This window comes from Myotis brandtii, unplaced genomic scaffold, assembly GCF_000412655.1.
Source record: "Myotis brandtii unplaced genomic scaffold, ASM41265v1 scaffold237, whole genome shotgun sequence".
Taxonomy (NCBI): domain Eukaryota; kingdom Metazoa; phylum Chordata; class Mammalia; order Chiroptera; family Vespertilionidae; genus Myotis; species Myotis brandtii.
The window spans coordinates 6,040,934-6,059,392 of NW_005358943.1; the positions used below are offsets into that span (position 1 = coordinate 6,040,934).

At 39.1% G+C, this 18,459-nt stretch overlaps 1 protein-coding gene across 1 annotated transcript in view; it reads right to left on the minus strand.

Annotated features, from left to right (window-relative positions):
• The window catches only part of BORCS5 (BLOC-1 related complex subunit 5), a 77,695-nt gene that overhangs the window by 26,834 nt on the left and 32,402 nt on the right, over positions 1–18,459 (minus strand). Inside the window, exon 3 of the mRNA XM_005866812.2 lies at positions 1,697–1,854. Coding sequence (XP_005866874.1) covers positions 1,697–1,854 — 158 coding nt within the window. The remainder of the gene's footprint in view (positions 1–1,696; positions 1,855–18,459) is intronic.

Below are 18,459 nucleotides of genomic sequence, written 5' to 3' on the forward strand. Positions count from 1 at the left end.
TGTGGGCAGTCAGACATCCCCCAAGGGGCCCCAGATTGGAAAGGGTGCAGGCCGGGCTGAGGGCCGACATTCCCGCCCCCGCCCCATGCACGAATTTCGTGCACCGGGCACTAGTGTACATCATAATGTAATAAAATAGTTGATACCATTTGAAAGGCCACATCAATACCAACCAATATGAAAGGTCATATTTCATAGTCTACCAAGTAAAAGACTTCCATGAGAGAAGCATATATGCATACATTTTATGAAAGATAGGCGCTAAAATGCTGGAAGTGGTGGCAAATTTAAATCTATCAATATAACTGACGACTACTTTGTTATTGCAAGGATGTACTATGTTCATTCCCAATAAATAATTAATTTGCTGTGATTCACAACCTTTTACTTGTGTGTTACTGCATGTCAATCTTCTTCTCTGGCCTGAGTCAATGACCACAACTATTTTGTTAAACAACAGGGGGTGCCATTCACATAAGTGGTTTCTCCAAGATAGAGCTCTTGACATTTTCTTTTCTTTATATGACATACTTTAGGTATCAGGAATATGAACCCCTTCTTGAGTGAAAACTTTGGAAAATATATTTACTTACACCTTGGTGCACCCAGAGCTGTGCCATGCAATGGCCCGGTCAATGACACTTTTCAGTGCTTAAAAGAAGTACCTGCTTACTGTTATTAATAATTACTCAACTTCCTACCATGCTCTTTAGTTATCTTGTTTCTTTCCTTACAAAACGTTGTGGGCTAATTGCTTCCATTCAATAAGAATCACTGACCTTTTCATGTGTTAACACAGTGAAAAATATAATTTTTAGGGAGATGTCAAGACTCCTGCTCTCAAAGAACTGATATCCTATTTGAAAATAAAATACAAAATACATATAGGAAATTAGTATGGCAGGACTTTACACATACTATTAAGAGCTAACCCTTACTTTAAATAAGTCAGTCAGAGGAGGACAAATAACATATGATTCCACTTACAAGTGGAATCTAAATAACAAAAATAAATGAACAAACAAAATAAAAACAGACTCACAGATGCATAGAACAGACTGATGGTTGCCAGAGGGGAGAGGAGTTGCGGGACTGGGTGAAAAGGGTGAAGAAATTAAGAAGCACAGATTGGAAGTTGTAAAGTACAGCATAGGGAATATACTCAATAATATTGTAATAACTATGTAGGGTGCCAGGTGGGTACTGGAAATATCAGGGGGAACTCTATATAGAGTATATGATTGGCTAACCACTAAGCTGTACACTTAAAACTGATACAAAATAACATGGAATGTAAACTGTAGTTGAAAAATAAAATTTAAAAAAGAGTTAACACTTAACTGAGCAATTTAATTTTTACTCAACCCTTGGGGTAGGTTACTACTTATTAGCCCCATTTTTCAGATGAGGAAAACTGAGACCAGGAGAAGTTAAGTAACTTGCCCAAGCAATTTAAGTGGTGAACCAGGATTCAAACTCCATATTGGTCTAGCTCCATGGACCACTCTTTTTCACCACCACATTTTACTGTTAGGAAAGACAATCCCACAAAGCAATGAGGACAAATGTCAAAACTCAGAAAAATGACTACTTCCCATAAAGCTGGGCTCGCTAGCTCTACTGCCCAGTAGAAAAGGACTCACGAGTCACAGGGAATCACAATAAGTCAGCAATGTTATTTTCCCACAATACTTACCTCTTTGATTCGCTTAACCAAAGCATTCTGATCAAAAGCAACAGCCTCTGCACACTGATGGAGGTGATCCTGATATCGGAGGCAGAGCTGCAACACCTGCTGAGAATCCAATTTCTCCAATTTGGTATTTGTTGGGGAAGTCTGGCCACTCAATAGCCCTTCAAAGCAGAAAAAAGAATGAAGTCAAATGAAATGAAAATTACTGTTAATAAACTTATGAATAAAGTAGCTTAATAATAAGTTTACTAAAGACTGGGTAAGAAACCTAAATTTAATCTTGCATCTTTTATTATATGCTAATGATGATCACAGCAACTATCATTTATGGAGCATCTACTATGTGCCAAGCACTGGCCAAGTGCTTCCTGTGCATTAGTATATACTCTTAATCACCATGGAAAGCAAGGTATTATTAGCCCCAATTTACAGATGAGGAATCCAAGACACAGAGAGGTTAAGTAACTTCCCTAAAGTCACAGAGCTAGTAAGTGGTTTCTCTAAGACAGAACTCCTGACCTTATGACACTACTTCAAAGTATCAGGAATATAAATCCCTTCTTGACTGAAAACTTTGGAAGATGTATTTACTTAATTTCTTTTAATCATTCTAATCGTTGTCTGAGAAACTGGAAAAAAAAGAAATAAAATGGATAAGGAAGTTGTTAGGAGGAGATGTAAAATGAAAAAATTTAAAAAGTGAACAGAATATCAGCTGACACAATCATAAACCTCATTCTTCACATTTTCTTCCAACAAAAGTTTAGTTGTCTAACTACTAAATTCTCTTACAGTTGCATAGGACAGTCTATTTTCAAAGCTTTTCATATAGAATTATCTCACTTTTCTTTAAGGTATATAGAACAGGGCAATTATTAGCATTTATAGAAGAAGAAATCAACAAAAGAGGCTAAATGACTTGCATATGGTCACACAGCAAAATCCTGACTAGAACGCAAGTCCACCAACTTTTGGCCAAATGCATTCTGGTAATCACACACTTTTTGGTGTTAGGACTCCATTACCATCTCAAAAATTATTGAGGACCCCAAAGAGCTGTGGTTTATGTAGTTTATATCAATATTCACCAATGAAAAATTAAGCTGAGAAAATTCTTAAATATTTATTAAATCATTTAAAAATAACAATAACTTCATTGAATGTTAACAAGAAACAGATTTTAAGAAAAAAGAATTCTATTTTCCAAAACAAAAAAGTGAGAAAAGTGGCACTTGTTTATATTTTTCTACGTCTTTTTAATGTCTGGCTTAATAGAATACAGTTGGAGTTTTGTATCCACTTCTATGTTCAATTTGTTGCTCATTCACATCACGTCACCTCTGGAAAACTCTATTGCACACTTGTAAGAGAATGAGAGTAATTAGCAAATGTCTAAATATTACTGTGAAAACTCCCGAGGAGGGTCCTGGGGACCCCCACCACACTCTGAGAAGCACCATGCTAGATCAGAGTCTGCCTCATATCAGAGCCAACGATACAGCAAGAGGTACACCAAAATAAACATGATGACAGGGTACATGCTGGGCATGATGAGGGTGGACCTACCCATAGCAAAAGTCATCTTGGGAACCCTTCCCCATTCCTGCACCCAACCACCAACGTCAAGCCCTCACTGGTTCTGAGGTATGGGAGCCCAAGCCCAAGTGTTCCTTCCCCACAGACAGGCTGTAAAATGAGCTACCCAGTTGGGCAGTCCCAGAGAATCCTTGGAAGTGCCAGTCACTGTTCTCAGATCTTCATCTGGCCTGACCGAGCAGAGCACAGAGTTGAACCTGAGGCACTGCCTCGCTCCCCAACACTCCACTGCCAGCACTAGGTCCCTCAGCTGTTCCACTGCTGATCCTAACAACAAGAGCCCAGTTACTCCAGTGGACCTGCCTCTACATAGCAGTTTTTGGTGAAGCTGGTAGTTGCAAAAATGGGGATTTATTTTTTAATTGTACAGGATTTGGTGTATCTATTTACCCAGTCTCCCCCCAAAGGTAACATCTTGGAAAACTACAATACAATATCACAACCAGGATATTGACAATGATACAATGATACAATCTACTGATCTTATTCAGATGTCTCCATTTTACTTACACTCATTTGTGTATGTGTGTGTGCATGTGTGGACGCACCGGTGAATTTAGTTCTATACAGTTTTTTCACATGTAGGGTCATGTGTCCTCCATCACCGACAAATAATGAGCCATTCCATCACACAAGGGTTTCTTGTGTTGCTTCTTATACCACATCCACTTCTCTCTCATCCTTGCTAGGGGAGCATCCTTAGCCCTAGCAAACACTAATCTGTTCACTATTTCTAAAACTTTGCCATTTGAAAAATGTTTTATACATGGACTAATACCATATGTAACCTTTGGGGACTGACTTTTTTTCACCTAACAAAATGCATTAGAGATTCATCCATGTTGTCACATATTGTTGGTAGCTTGTTCCTTTCTATTTCTGAGTAGTACTCCATGGCATGTATGTACCAGAGCTTGTTTAACCATTCACCCACTGAAGGACACTGGAGTTGTTTCCAGTTTGGGGCTGTTAAAAAACTGCTATAAACAGTTGTGTATAGGTTTATGTGTAAACATAAGTTTTTGTATCTCTGGTATGAATGCCCAAGAGAGCAATTTCTGCGTTGTATGGTAACTGCATGTTTAGTTTTACAAGAAACTGCCAGTTTTCTAGAGTACCTCTAATCAAGGAGATGGATTTTTTTTCAGAACACTGAAATCTCCTAACATAAATATCAATTATCTCCTACTAGAGGCCTGGTGCACAAAATTTGTGCACTGGGGGTTGTCCCTCAGCCCAGCCTGTACTCTCACAGTCCGGGACCCCTCACTCCTTACCGCCCGCCTGCTCGCTGCTCCTTAGCGCTGCCTCAGAGGCAGGAGAGGCTCCCGCCATTGCCACTGGGCTCGCCAGCCATGAGCAGGGCTTCTGGCTGAGCAGCGCTCCCCCTGTGGGAGTTCACTGACCACCAGGGGGCAGCTCCTGCATTGAGCGTCTGCCTCCTGGTGGTCAATGTGCATCATAGCAACTGGTCGTTCTGCCATAATGGTCACTTAGGCTTTTATTATATAGATAACTGACAAATAACACAGTCCCAGAAACAGACTTGGAGGGAAGACACCAAAAGCTTTTTGTTGTCAATCCAAGACTGAAGTAGGAAAAGAGTGAGGATGCACCATGGAAAGAGGAATGATTTTGTGCCATTAATAGCAGGCCAGGACAATGCGGAGGCCATAAGGGAAACAATGATAAATTCAACAATATAAAAATCAAGATTCCCCATGGCAAAAACAGGTTTAAAAGTACACAAAAATACCTGGGAAGAATATTTGCAACTCAATCACAAATGGTAAGTTCCTCTTATATATAGAGCTCCTAGAATTGGCAAGCAAAAAATCAGCCAAAGACAGACAGAAAAAAGACATGAAAAGGCACTTCACAGAAAAGGATATACCAATGCTTCAACTATAAGAAAAGATGCATAACCTTACTCATCATAAGAAAAATAGAAATTAAAACTTTATTGCTAGCCCATTTTTCACCCACTAAATTGGTAAAAATCCAAAAGTATGATAAAAACTCTGTAGGTGGAACTATGAGGAAATAGGCATTGTTGATTCATGTTTAAGTCATTAACACCTCTATTGAGTGCAACTTGGCATGGATATCAAAATTACAAATGCATAAAGCCTTTGATAGAATAAATTCACTACTAGGAATTTACATGTACATTAGCATGTGTGTTAAATGATGTAAGATATATACATAAGATTATTCATTGCAACAGTGATTATAATAGCAAAATATGAACAAACACCTCAATGTCCATCAGTGGGGAGTTTGTTAATTAAACCATGATGCAGCCATTAGTAAGAATATATGATCATAGAAAAGAATGAGGAAGCTCTGTATGTATTCATATAGAAAAATCTCCAAAACATATTAATAAAAGAAAGGTATATAGGATAATGTATAGAGCATGCTACCATTATGTAAAAGGGGAGGGACAATAAAATAAAAATATATATTCATAATTGCTTATCCTATCTAATAAATAGGAATATGCTAATTGACCCTCACGCCATCACAAAAGATGGCGACGCCCAGTCCCCTCAGCCCCGCCACGTGCCTACCTCTGGAGTCCCCCAGTCCCCTCAGTCCCCCAGCCACCAAGGGCAGGCCTGAGGGCCTCGGATGGCGGCTGCCCAGCCGCCCAGGGCCGCCCGAGGCTCAGGTAACCAGGGCTGGCTGAGGCTTGCGCTGCCGGCAGTGGCAGCAGCAGAGGAATGATGGGTGCGTCGCCTTCCCCTGATCGCCGGGTCGCCTCCCGCCCCTGAGGGCTCCCGAACTGTGAGAGGGGGCAGGCCAGGCTGAGGGACCCCCCCTCCAGTGCATGAATTTTCATGCTCCAGGCCTCTAGTATTTACATAAAGAAACTCAAATGACAAAAATTAGACAGTTGGAAAACAGGGATCTGGAGAGAGACATTCATATGAATGTATTTCCCTTTCAAATATTTTTAAACATTCATTTTAACAAAACACGGCAAGGTCTTTCCCATCTATTAATAATGTCTTCTTGGGCAACTTTCCCTTCTTCCCTCACTCAATTATCCCCAACTCTCTAAGTCAAAACCAGTTCCTATCTTCCAAGGTTTATATGTATGAGTACACCTTAAAACAGTTATCTTCTCCAAGGCACTTAAAAGTCTCATAACAAACTGTGAGCTGGTAGAACAGGGACCATGTTTTACTTACTTTTTATTTCTTGTGTCTAACATACAGCATCTGGTACATAAAAGGTTCTCAGATTCGGTTAACCAGTTAACTGCCACAATATTTGGAATTTAATTAAAAAAGGTCCACCGCTTGCATCTATAGACGCTTATGGCGTACAAATGGTTACGAGGATGCAGTTCTAATGCTGGAATTCCAGGAAAGAGTGATTTGAGGAAGACTTTAGGAGGAAAAAAGGCTTTTCAGGGTCCCTACTCTGTATTCTCCACATACATGTAAGAGTGAGGCCTGGTCTCAGAGTGAAACTGCTCTTCCCAAGTGAGTGAGGAACTAGCCAGTGCTTGAGATTACTCTTGGGAGCCTGTACTGCAAAATGGGAGGAGAAAAGCTACAGGGACAGCCCAAGCTTCCAGGGGGCTGAAGCAGAGGACCCAGAACCCAGCTTTAGCTGCCAAAACAAAACCCTTACTCTTCCTCTTTAAAAAAAAATACGGGGGGATGGTGGATTTTAAGAAAGCTGCCAAGTCTAGAAGGCACACTAAGGTGATCAAGTTAAGGTGCCCAGTGATCGATGCTTCTTCTCTCTCATATCAATTTCCTCTTCCTCTCTCTCCCCCTTCCTCTTTCTCTAAAAATAAGACAAAAAGAAAAAGAAAAAAATCAATAAAAACATTTCTTCGGGTGAGGATTTAAAAAAATTTTTAAAAGACTTTATCATGTCTACTTCATCTTTTTCTATTTTTTCTTTTCCTGAGCCCATTAAAAATTATAGACATCATGAATTTTACTCCTAACACACTATTCCTCCATATATTTATGGTTAGTCTCCCATGTTAAATAAAAGTTTCTAAATCATGTCTTCCTTACTGTGCTAGGGAACAGGGCCATTACCCTCCATTTTCTAATTTTTCTTTAGCTTAAGACAGTGACGTACACAAAGTAGATGTTTATTGAGTTAAAAACCTGATTTAATAGATTCCATATATTAAGAGTTGGGTTTGCAAATGGTGAAAAGTGGAGACATTTCAAGACCCTGATGAAACCACTTTGTTTGTACAGGAATAGAGAGTGGGTTCCAGGGAAGGGCGAGGACCAAGACCGACTATTTCACAGATCAGCAAACTGCCATGTGCACCTACCTCAAAGTGTTGAGGGGAAAAAATCATCAGGGTTAGAAAGTTGGAAAATATTTTGCTGAACAATCTTTTTCTTTTTGAAATGTCAGGTAGGGGGAAAATGTTTTTCTGAAATAAAGTCAAAAGCCATATGGGTATTAACCTGGGTTTTTACCCAACTGAATTCCTTGACTTTTAGAGGCTTAGTCACTTACAGGACTAGAAATGAGTATTATGAGTAGTGGGGCCCATATGAGAAACAGTATTTCCTACCACAGAATACAGAAAGCAGAATCTATGTAACTTTGTGAAGGTATAATTAAGCAACAGATTATGAGAAAAGAAAATCCCCCTAAAACTAAAAAGGGATTTTAAAATATATATCTATCTTTGATTTCAGAGAAGAAGGGGGAGGGAGAGAAAGATAGAAACATCAATGATGAGAGAGAACCACTGATCAACTGCCTCCTGCATGCCCCCCACTGGGAATCGAACTCGAAACCCGGGCATGTGTCCTGACCAGGAATGGAATCGTGACCTCCTGGTTCATAGGTTCATGCGCAACCACTGGGCAATACTGGCCAGACTAATAAGGGATTTCTGATTCAATTGTTCATGGTATATTTCAAAGATTTTAAAAAAACCACAGAAACCTGTGTTAAATCTAGTTCTCAAAGGCATTCCTTCCACTTACCTTAAAGAAAGGGGAAAGTCTAAAACCATCTGCTCAACGTGGGCAGGATCTTATGATATGTGTTAGTGCTCAATTCCTTTGGGGCATTTAGAAAGGGGTGCCCTCCATGACTGGTTCCCTTAGGGACTTGTATCTCTATTCAGTCACATGAGAGGAGCAACAATCTCACCCAAGAGAAGGAGCCACTCAGAATGGCTATCATTATTGTTTTGGTTAAACTATTTGGGAGAAGAAACTGCAAGTAGAGGCAAGCTCAATATAACATGCCAACCCACCAAATGTTTTGTGTGGTTAAAAACAATGCTCCCAGGATCTTCCTCCTAACAGTTTCCTAAAACCACCAGAGGGCCTGGCCGATGTAGCTCAGCAGTTGAGTGTTGACCCATGAACCAGGAGATTGGGCTTTGATTCCTGGTCAAGGCACATGCCCAGGTTTCAGGCTCAATCCCAAGTGCGGGGCATGCAGGAGGCAGCTGATCAATGATTCTCTTTCGTCAGTGATGTTTCTCTCTCTCCCTTTCCCTTCTTCTCTCTGAAATCAATAAAAGCATATTTTAAAATAAATAAAACCACCAGAGGGCCAAAAAAGAACTGTCTCATTGATGCTACAGACTGAATGCCTGTGCTTCCCTCCAAAATGTTGAAAATGGCATGGTATGAGGAGATAGGTTTTCTGTTGTTGTTGTTTTTTTTTTTTTGGGGGGGGGAGTGATTAAGTTTGAGGGTAGAATTAGTAATATTCTAAAAGAAACCCCAAAGCACTCACTTGTCCCTTCTAGCATGTGGGGACACAGCAAAAAGAAGGCTGTCTATGAATCAGGAAGCAGCCCTCACCAGACACCGAATCAGCTACCACCTTGATCTTGAACTTCCCAGCCTCCAGAACTGTGAGAAACAAATTTCTGTTTTTATGAGGCACCAGGTCTATGGTATTTTGTTATAGAAACCTGAACAGACTAAGACAGGGAAAATGGGAAAAGCTGAATTTGGCCCCATTATTTATTAGCTGTATGAATTTGGACCGTGAACCTTATATCTCTGAGCCTCAATATTCTCATATGTAAAACTTGTACAATGAAAACTCTAAAACACTGCTGAAAGAAATTGAAGACAAATAAATGGAAATACAACTCATGTTTCATGAACTGGAAGGCAATACTCTCAAGATATCAATACTACCCAAAGTGATCTACATATTCAATGCAACTCCTGTCAAAATTCTAATGACTTTTTTTTGTTGCAGAAATAGAAAAACCCATTCTAATATTCATATGGAATCTCAAAAGACTCCCAATAATCAAAACAATCTTTAAAAAGACCAAAGATGAAAGATTCAGACTTCCTGATTTCAAAACTTACTACAAAGCTACAGTAATCAAAAGACTGTAGTACTGGCATAAAGAAAGACATATAGATCAATATTACCAATTCCATCCTCATAGAATAGAAATAAATAATAAATAAATCCTCACATATATAGTCAAGAGATTTCCTATAAGGGACCATTCAATGGTAGAAAGGATAGTCTTTCAATAACTGGTGCTAAGAAAACTGGACATCCACATGCAAAAGAATGAAGCTGAACTCTTATCTAACGATAAAAATGAACTTGAAATGTACCAAAGACCTAAAACTATAAATCTGTTAAAAGAAAACATAGGGCAAAAGCTTCTAAACAAAGGAAGGAAGGTTGTTTGGAGCACCAAAGGATCCTTCCCTTTTTAAAAGAATTTGCTTTAAAACTGAAAGTGTTCTTTCAAAAATTGGCATGTAACACATGATTCTACTTAAAGTAGTTTGAAGTATACACAAGTTCTCAGAAATGCAGACTTTGCAAGGCACAGCGAGACTGACTATAAAAGAGGGAAGGGTACCTTTATAGAGTCAACAGCAATCACATTGGGGAGCTGATTTTTTTTTCAGAAAGATGAATCACAGATTCACTTTAATTGAAAACAAAAGACATACTAAGAAAACGATGGAACAAAAAAGAAATCTGAAATATTAATGCCACGACTTTCTTGTTCAATGGGGTCACCCTTCATATAGGTGCTAACTCCTGGCTTCCGTAAAAGATTACATACCCTACACTCAAAAAACACAGGATTGTTTACACTGGAAAAAAACACCTTGATCAGGTGAAAGTTCTCAATGATTGGTAGCTTAACATGCTGAGGCAATACCATTAATTTATAACAGCTAATCTGTAAGAACAAGATCAATTTTAGAGAAAAACCACATTATTTTTCCACACATGATGTCTACTAATAAGGAAAACAACCTCATTTTCTAGTCAGATTAAATACAATCAACAGGAAATATAAAATGTGTCTTCTATACAGAGAGTTAAGACCCAAGGAGTTGGCAATAAAGCCAAGTGTCATATACGAGAGCCTAGCTGCCTATTATACCGAGAAGCTGAAGAACCAAAAACCTTTTTTCCCACCTGCACTGCAGCTAGTATATAAGCACAAGGCAGAAGTTCCAATCTATACACCAACCCAGACTCTAAACAGGGAGCAATGTTGCAAAATAGGGACCTTCCACAATGACATTCTCTGGTGATAGCACTTTCCAGAAAAACAATGTTTCTGAGGCAGCGATAGAAGCAGAACCAGTAGCAACGTCCAGTCTCCACTCCCAGCTAGCACTGTTTGTGGTGCAAGGCATGTCAAGTTCTTGGTCATGGCAGCAGTAGTGACCTCAGTGGGTCAGCTCTGTGGCATAATTTTGGCCATTATGCTTGGGTAGGTAGCCCAAAACCTGATTCTAGAGCTCTTCAGTAACACTTCACTTCAATGTCTCTACCAGTAAAAGAGGGGTAATACTATATACCTTGAAAGTAGCTAAGAGGATTAGATAAAATATACAACTTGGGGGAAAAGTAGGTTTACAGTTGTGAGTACACAAAACACATTTATTATTATTTATTAATTATTGTATTATTTTCCATATGAACAACTATAAACCTACTTTTGCCCCATGTTGTATGCTAAGGCCTTTTATAAACAACTAGAGGCCCAGGGCACGAAATTCATGCCCCGGGGGTAGGAGGGGTGTCCCTCAGCCCGGCCTGCACCCTCTCGAAATCTGGGACATCCCTCTCACAATCTGGGACCGCTGGCTCCTAACCACTTGCCTGCCTGCCTGCCTGATCGCCCCTAACCTCCTCTGCCTGCCTGTCTGATCGCCCCAACCACTTGCCTGTCTGCCTGATCGCCCCTAACCCTTCTGCCTGCCTGCCTGCCTGCCTGCCTGATCAACCCCTCTGCCTGCCTGCCTGATCGCCCCTAACCGCCTATGCCTTGGCCCCGGCTGCCACGGCTTCGTCAGGAAGGACATCTGGAATGATGTTCAGAAGGTTGTTCGGCTGTCCGGTCTAATTAGCATATTATGCTTTTATTATCATAGATAAGCTACATGTTATTATAATTTAGTAGAATTTAACTGCTGTCAGTCACTGTATAAAGCATTTATTTTTCATTTCATGAGTAAGAGAAACAATAGCTACATTAATAATGGCACTCTCTTAGCCAAGCATGGTGCTAAGCTTATTATATATTTTACCTATTTCTTAGGATGACCTTAGGAAGCATTTTCTTATCCCCTATACTTAGTAAGTAAAGTAATACAGTAACAATAATAATCATGACAACAAAACAGTAATGGAAATAAGTGCTAGAATTAATAAAAAGAAAAATACTATAAATTAATGAGTTTTGGTAACAGAAATATTACTATAATTGAAGGAGATAATACAGTAGCCCAAACATGAGAGCTCTGGAATTGCCAATTCTTAAAATTCTATGGTGCATAATTTGGCAACTTTCTTGAGAAATTAATTTACAATACAACTTTCCTCTTAATTTATGCTTAAGATATTTTTGCTTATTTGAGATTTGGTTTAGAATCTAAATGCTTTCAATAGCAACATAGCTCATTTATAACTAAATCTTACTCTTTATGGGCTGTATCTCTGAAGCACACTTGGTTAAAAGTTCATTTATGAGATTTACAGAACATCGTTTTTGTGTACTATTTTTGACATTCTTCTCTCTCTCCAGTTACCTGGTAAGGTCCTTGAGGAAAGAAATCATGTATTTTTATCTCTGAAAGACCCAAGGCACATAGTGCCTTATGAGCATATACAAAGTAGATCTCCACAGACATCTGCTATTTCATATACTGAGGAATGCTTGTATTTGAATAGAGTTCTGCAAACACACAATTGGTGCCCCCTTGGGCCTTGCTAAAGATCCCTAAATTCTGAAGGCGCAAGTGCCTGGTTACTTCATTCCATTTCCTGCAAGCAAAGTTCTGATTTAAATTTATTTCTCACCAGAGCAAGAGACAGATTCTGTTCATATCTCTCCAAAGAAATGAACTCATCCCTGCATCTAAAGTAAATTGACGTCACCCATATATGAAGATATGGGCTCTTCTTGTGCAAGTAGTGAATGAGACCTTATCTATAAATCACTTGACTGCCGCCTTTTGAAAATTCAGCAAAGGCAGTTATGTGGAACTACAAGATAAAAGTGATACCAAAGGTCAACAAAACCAAGGATTAAACTTTGTTCCTTTCCCTAGCAACTACGTAAAAATGTACACATCATATATCCATCCCATCATCACTCGCTCAAAATTTGATTGATCTAGAGTAATTAAATCATATATTCAGCAAGTCCACGCCTTGGTTCCTTGAACCCTGGTCTCAAGTTCACTGAGATAACATATCTGAATCCCAATGTGACCATAAACACAAAGATTCCTATCACAGGGCTAACAGAGCTGGTTTCCACATTCCAAGTCTATCAAGCATGTGCGTCACTGCCTTTGTTGTTGAAGACACTCAAGTTAGAAAAATTCAAACTTTTCCCACTATCCCTAAAGTACACAGCTGTGAAAACATCCTCCTTTATGAAACACATCAGTTGATAATATTCAGGAAAAAAATTATGTAATTATTTGTTACTCTTTTCTCATTCTGTGCTTTAGTTTCTCCAGAAACAGGAAAGAACACCACAAGAAACTAGGAAGAAATGGGCAATCGTAGGAAGATCCTTGGTGTCCAAAACCAAGGGAGAGGAGCTGGGATTATTAAAGAGAAGCAAGCAGAAGCAATATATTTCCAATAATGACACACACACACACACTACCAATGTGATACACTAACCGAGTAACCCAACGATTTTCAATCGGTGTGCCATAATAATTTTTAAAACATGCAATACCTGACTATTTAGTCTGGAGCACTGACCTCTTTTCCCTTAGATTGTCAAATAAAAACATGACAGCCAACACAACAATAGCCATCTGGTGTGAATGCCCTGTCTTGAACCATAAATATATATAGGTCACATAATAGAGTTGCACCTTATTGGTCATCTCACATAATAAGGTTGCATCTAATTGGTTCATTCTTCATACCAGAAATCCTTTATACAACTATAGACACCTGATTTTTTTTTTTTTCCAGAGAGGAAGGGAGAGGGAGAGAGAGATAGAAACATCAATGATGAGAGAGAATCATTGATTGGCTGCTTCCTGCATGCCCCCTACTGGGGATCAAGCCTGCAACCCAGGCACGTGCCCTTGACTGGAATCAAACCCGGGACCTTCCGTCCTCAGGCCGACACTCTATCCACTGAGCCAAACCAGCTAGGGTGGCACCTGATTTTTCAAAAAGTCAATTTGGAGCAAAAAGGGTAGATACTTACTATTATTATTTTTTTGTAAGTCAATACAAATTATATCAATTTTTTTGTCAGATTGGCAAAAATGTATTTTTAGGTGTGCTGTAGAATTTTAGTAATTAGTTTTTATGTTCCATGAGACAAAAAAGGTTGAAAAATCACTGGGGTAACCCAAAGACACAAACATTTTTAGAACAGAAAGATGTCTGATTTTATGACACTAATATAAGTAAGTTAGGGAGACAGACTTACAAACTGGTTAAATAGGCAGGTTTTAGAATTAGACCTGGATTTAAATGCTGGCTCTACCTTCAGAGCTGTGTGACAGGAAAGGTCTTTAAACCTGTCTGAACCTCGGCACCTCCACCTGCCAAATGAGGAAAATTTATACACGGGTTAAAGTAGATAATAAAACACCTTTGTGCTAAGAAAAAAGAATGGAGGAAGGAGGAAGAAGGAAGAAAAAGAAAGAGGGGAACGAGGAAAGACTGGAGGAAAGAAAGAAGGATAAAGGTGGTTGTTATTATGTAATACTAGTGGAAAAGTGGGATTGTGTATACCAAAACCACTGCCTACATGCAACTTCTAAGAAAAAAATAATAGAATGAGTAGTACATAAAAGCACTCTGGAACTTTTCTGTCTACCAAGTATTAAAATATGTGGAAAGTTTTACTATCCAACCTATGTTCACATATATAATTTTCACCATAAAGACAAGATGAAGCTAAATTATATCTTAGAAGGAAACAAAAACTAAAAGTAGGTCAAACACATGTGTGTTTTCATGTTAATTGTAATTGAAACTAGTAGGTAAATATATAAAGGTGAAATAATTCCAGAATTATTTTTAGGGAGCCTTTCATTAAAAAACAAATTAAACAATAAGTGAAAATTATAGCAAATCAAATTTGGGCTTAAGTGAAGGCACCACACTCAACTAATCAAAGCTACCCAATAAAGGAGTAGATTGGCTTGTATGACAGTGAGCTGCTTGGGATTATATGTTCAGCAAGTCATGGCTAGAAGTCTACCTACTTGATGAGATGCTCTAGTACACTCAATTCCAGAACTCTGCAAGCAGTAAATCCTATATAATAAAGAGGTAATATGCAAATTGACCCTCATGCCCTTGCGTCATCACAAGATGGATGCCCCCATGTTGTCACAAGATGGCCACCACAAGATGGCCACCCCACATCGTCACAAGATGGCCACCCCCACGTTGTCACAAGATGGCTGGCAGGGGAGAGCTGTTGGGGGCGACCAGGCCTGCAGGGGAGGGCAGTTGGAGGCGATCAGGCTGGCAGGCAGAAGCAGTTAGGAGCAATCAGGCAGGCAGGCAGGCAAGTGGTTAGGAGCCAGCAGTCCCGGACTGTGAGAGGGATCCCAGATTGGAGAGGGTGCAGGCTGGGCTGAGGGACACCCCCCTCACCCCCAGTGCACGAATTTCGTGCACTGGGCCTCTAGTTGTATGATAAAACTTAAAAGTCCCTTCCAATTCTAAAATTCTGTAATATTTGAACACTACAATGCACAGCTAACTCTCTGGTATCAATGTTAGGGTAGAGTTCTTCTCTAACTTATCTATATATATAAAAGTCTAAGCGACCGGCCGACCGGCCAGTAGCTATGACACGCACTGACCACCAGGGGGCAGACACTCAACGCAGGAGTGGAAACCACAGGCATGGAAACATGGGACAGACTGATGAATCTCAGAGGAAAGAGGGGAGGGCAGGAAGAGATTAAACAAAGCTCTTATATGCGTACTAGAGGCTCAGTGCACGGATTCGTGCACCAGTGGGGTCCCTCAGCCTGGCCTGCGGGGATCAGGCCAAAACTAGCTCTCCGACTTCCCCCGAGGGGTCCTGGACTGTGAGAGGGCACAGGCCAGGCCGAGGAACCCCACCGGTGCACGAATCCGTGCACTGGGCCTCTCGTCCCTAATAAAAGAAGGGTACCAAATTCAGTTAAGAGACAGACTTGTCACTCAATTAAAACATGTAAGAAGCTGAGTTAATGGATCTCATGACCCTCAAAACCAATTTTCTTCTCTCCTGACTGCTTTTTTTCCTTCTTGGTTGCCTTGCTTATAATCTATTCATTCTAATTCCATAAATATTTACTGAACTCTTCTAAAAATCTATCCAAAAGAAACAAACTGAAACTCAAAAGAAGATTTATATACCAAGATTGTTTACTCCAGTATTATTTTAGTATCAAAAATGTCCTCCAAGGGGAAAATGATTATATAACTATGCAACTATAACACATTTATACAAAGAAATGTTATGCAGCTTTTAACATGGTGTTTTCAAATAATATTTAATGATATAGAAAATGCAACAATATAATTTTAAGTGAAATGTGATATAAAAGACAAATTCAGCATGATTCTAATTGCAAAGTACATGTGTTCATATATGTGCTTATGCTTAACCTATAAATAAATACATAGCAAAATGTATTTTTTAACAATGGCTATGTCTAGGTGATGAGTATTTTAATATCTTTTTTTAAAATTCTGCTTTCCAACTTATCTAAAATAATTGCATCATCACTTTGTGGTCATAAAAAAGAAACATTATTTAAAAAAATATGTATGAGCAAGAAAAGCTATGCTACAGACATTTTGAATTTGTAACTGTGAAAGTTAAAAGTATTTATTTAAAAGGAGGAAGCTTGGTATAAAAAAATAAGTTTGCATATGACCCTACATTTGAGATAGTTGCTAAGCACGGTGCTGTCCTTAAATTAATCAGTAAACAAGGAACAGCTGGGACAATATCCAGTTTTATTGAGGATGTAAAATCACATGAACAGCTAGTAAGGATATAAATCAGCATGAGCACTTTGAAGAATAATTTGACTGCATCTAGTGAAACTGAAAATATGTGTGCCTTACTATACTATACATTCACTTATTCCTAGTTACACACCTTAGAGAAAACTCTCATACATGTGCACAAGAAGACATACATAAGGATGCCCATTGCAAGCTGTTTAATAGTGAAAAAGTTGAAACAACTCAAACATTAACAGAACACTGATTAAATAACTGTCAAATATTCATTCAATGGGATACTATACAACAGCGAAAACTGATAAATTTCAAAAATAAAAGGCAAAAAAGAAAGTTACAAAAATACATAAAAGATAGATACAGTAGAATACAATTTATATAAAATCAAACACTTAAAATAATATTAGATATTGTTTAGAGATACAAATATATGTGGTAAAAAGTAAAGCCATGAAAAAAAATTCATGGGCATGATGAACACCTATCAGATCAATGATTCCCTGCAGAGAGGAAGGGAGAAGAAATATTAGGGAAGGTTGGTTACAAAAGAGTGGCAAGGGGCGGCATTAAGTGTATTTGAAGTACTTTTTCTTCTAGGGTAAAAAAAAAAAAAAAAAGATCTGAAGCAAATATGGCAAAATATTAAAATGTGACAGAATTGGTAAATGAAGATTCAGGTGTTTGTTATTTTTGCTTATATGCTGAAATATTCCAAATCAAAAAATGTTACATAGCAGCTGGCAATCTCTTTTGAGGGCAAGGCTCTATCCACAGCAATCATTCTTAAATTCTTTTGGGTCTGAGACCTCTTTGCAAACCTGATGGAAACTATGGTTTCGTTTTCCACAGACTTTATTACACTACCGCCACTCCACCCTCAGCCACCTTAGGAGACATTCAGGAAAACTTATACTCTCTCTTTAGCTAGTGGTTTACCAAGGTAATTTCTACTGATGCTAAGACTTAGCAAAACCAGACAATTAGTGAGGGAGCGATGCACTGGCTGCTCAGAAAGATAGCCTGTGACAAAAACAAGACTTTCACTAAAGAAAGACTGCCAGACTGTTTGAGAACTCGTGAGAAGGTTAAAACAAAAAGCCAGTGATACACATGCAACTGAATGTCTTCAAAACTAATTAAGAAGGTTTGGGAAACATTAAAAGAAATGTTCTTATACTTAATTAGGACTTAGTGTAAAACCAAGGTGTCCGTTAAACTGTGACTGATAATGAAGATGAGTGAGATTTTTGTTCCTATTTCTTAAAACTTTACTTGTACATCTACACTAATAAAAGAGAAACATGGTAATTAGCGTACGACTGCTTCCCTTTTCATTGGCTAATCAGTGAGTATATGCAAACTAACTGTCAGCCAAGATGGCAGCCGGCAGCCAGGCACTGAAGCAAGCATGAGGCTTGCTTGCTGCGGACTCCAACGTTCCCCGCCTCACTTGCCGGCCTCTCAGCTGCAACTCTAAGCAACTATGTACTATGTTGCAAATAAGAAGCTAAACAAAACCCCAGAAACCGGCTTCCATTCAGCCGGGCTCGGACCGCAACATTGTATCGATGTTTTCAGCAGCGAGGCCTCAGAGCTAAAGCTGGCCCAGAATAAAAAAAAAAAAAGAAAAGAAAACAAGGAGCGGTTGGGAGCTTTTAGTCACCTGCCAGCCGGAAAACAGCCCT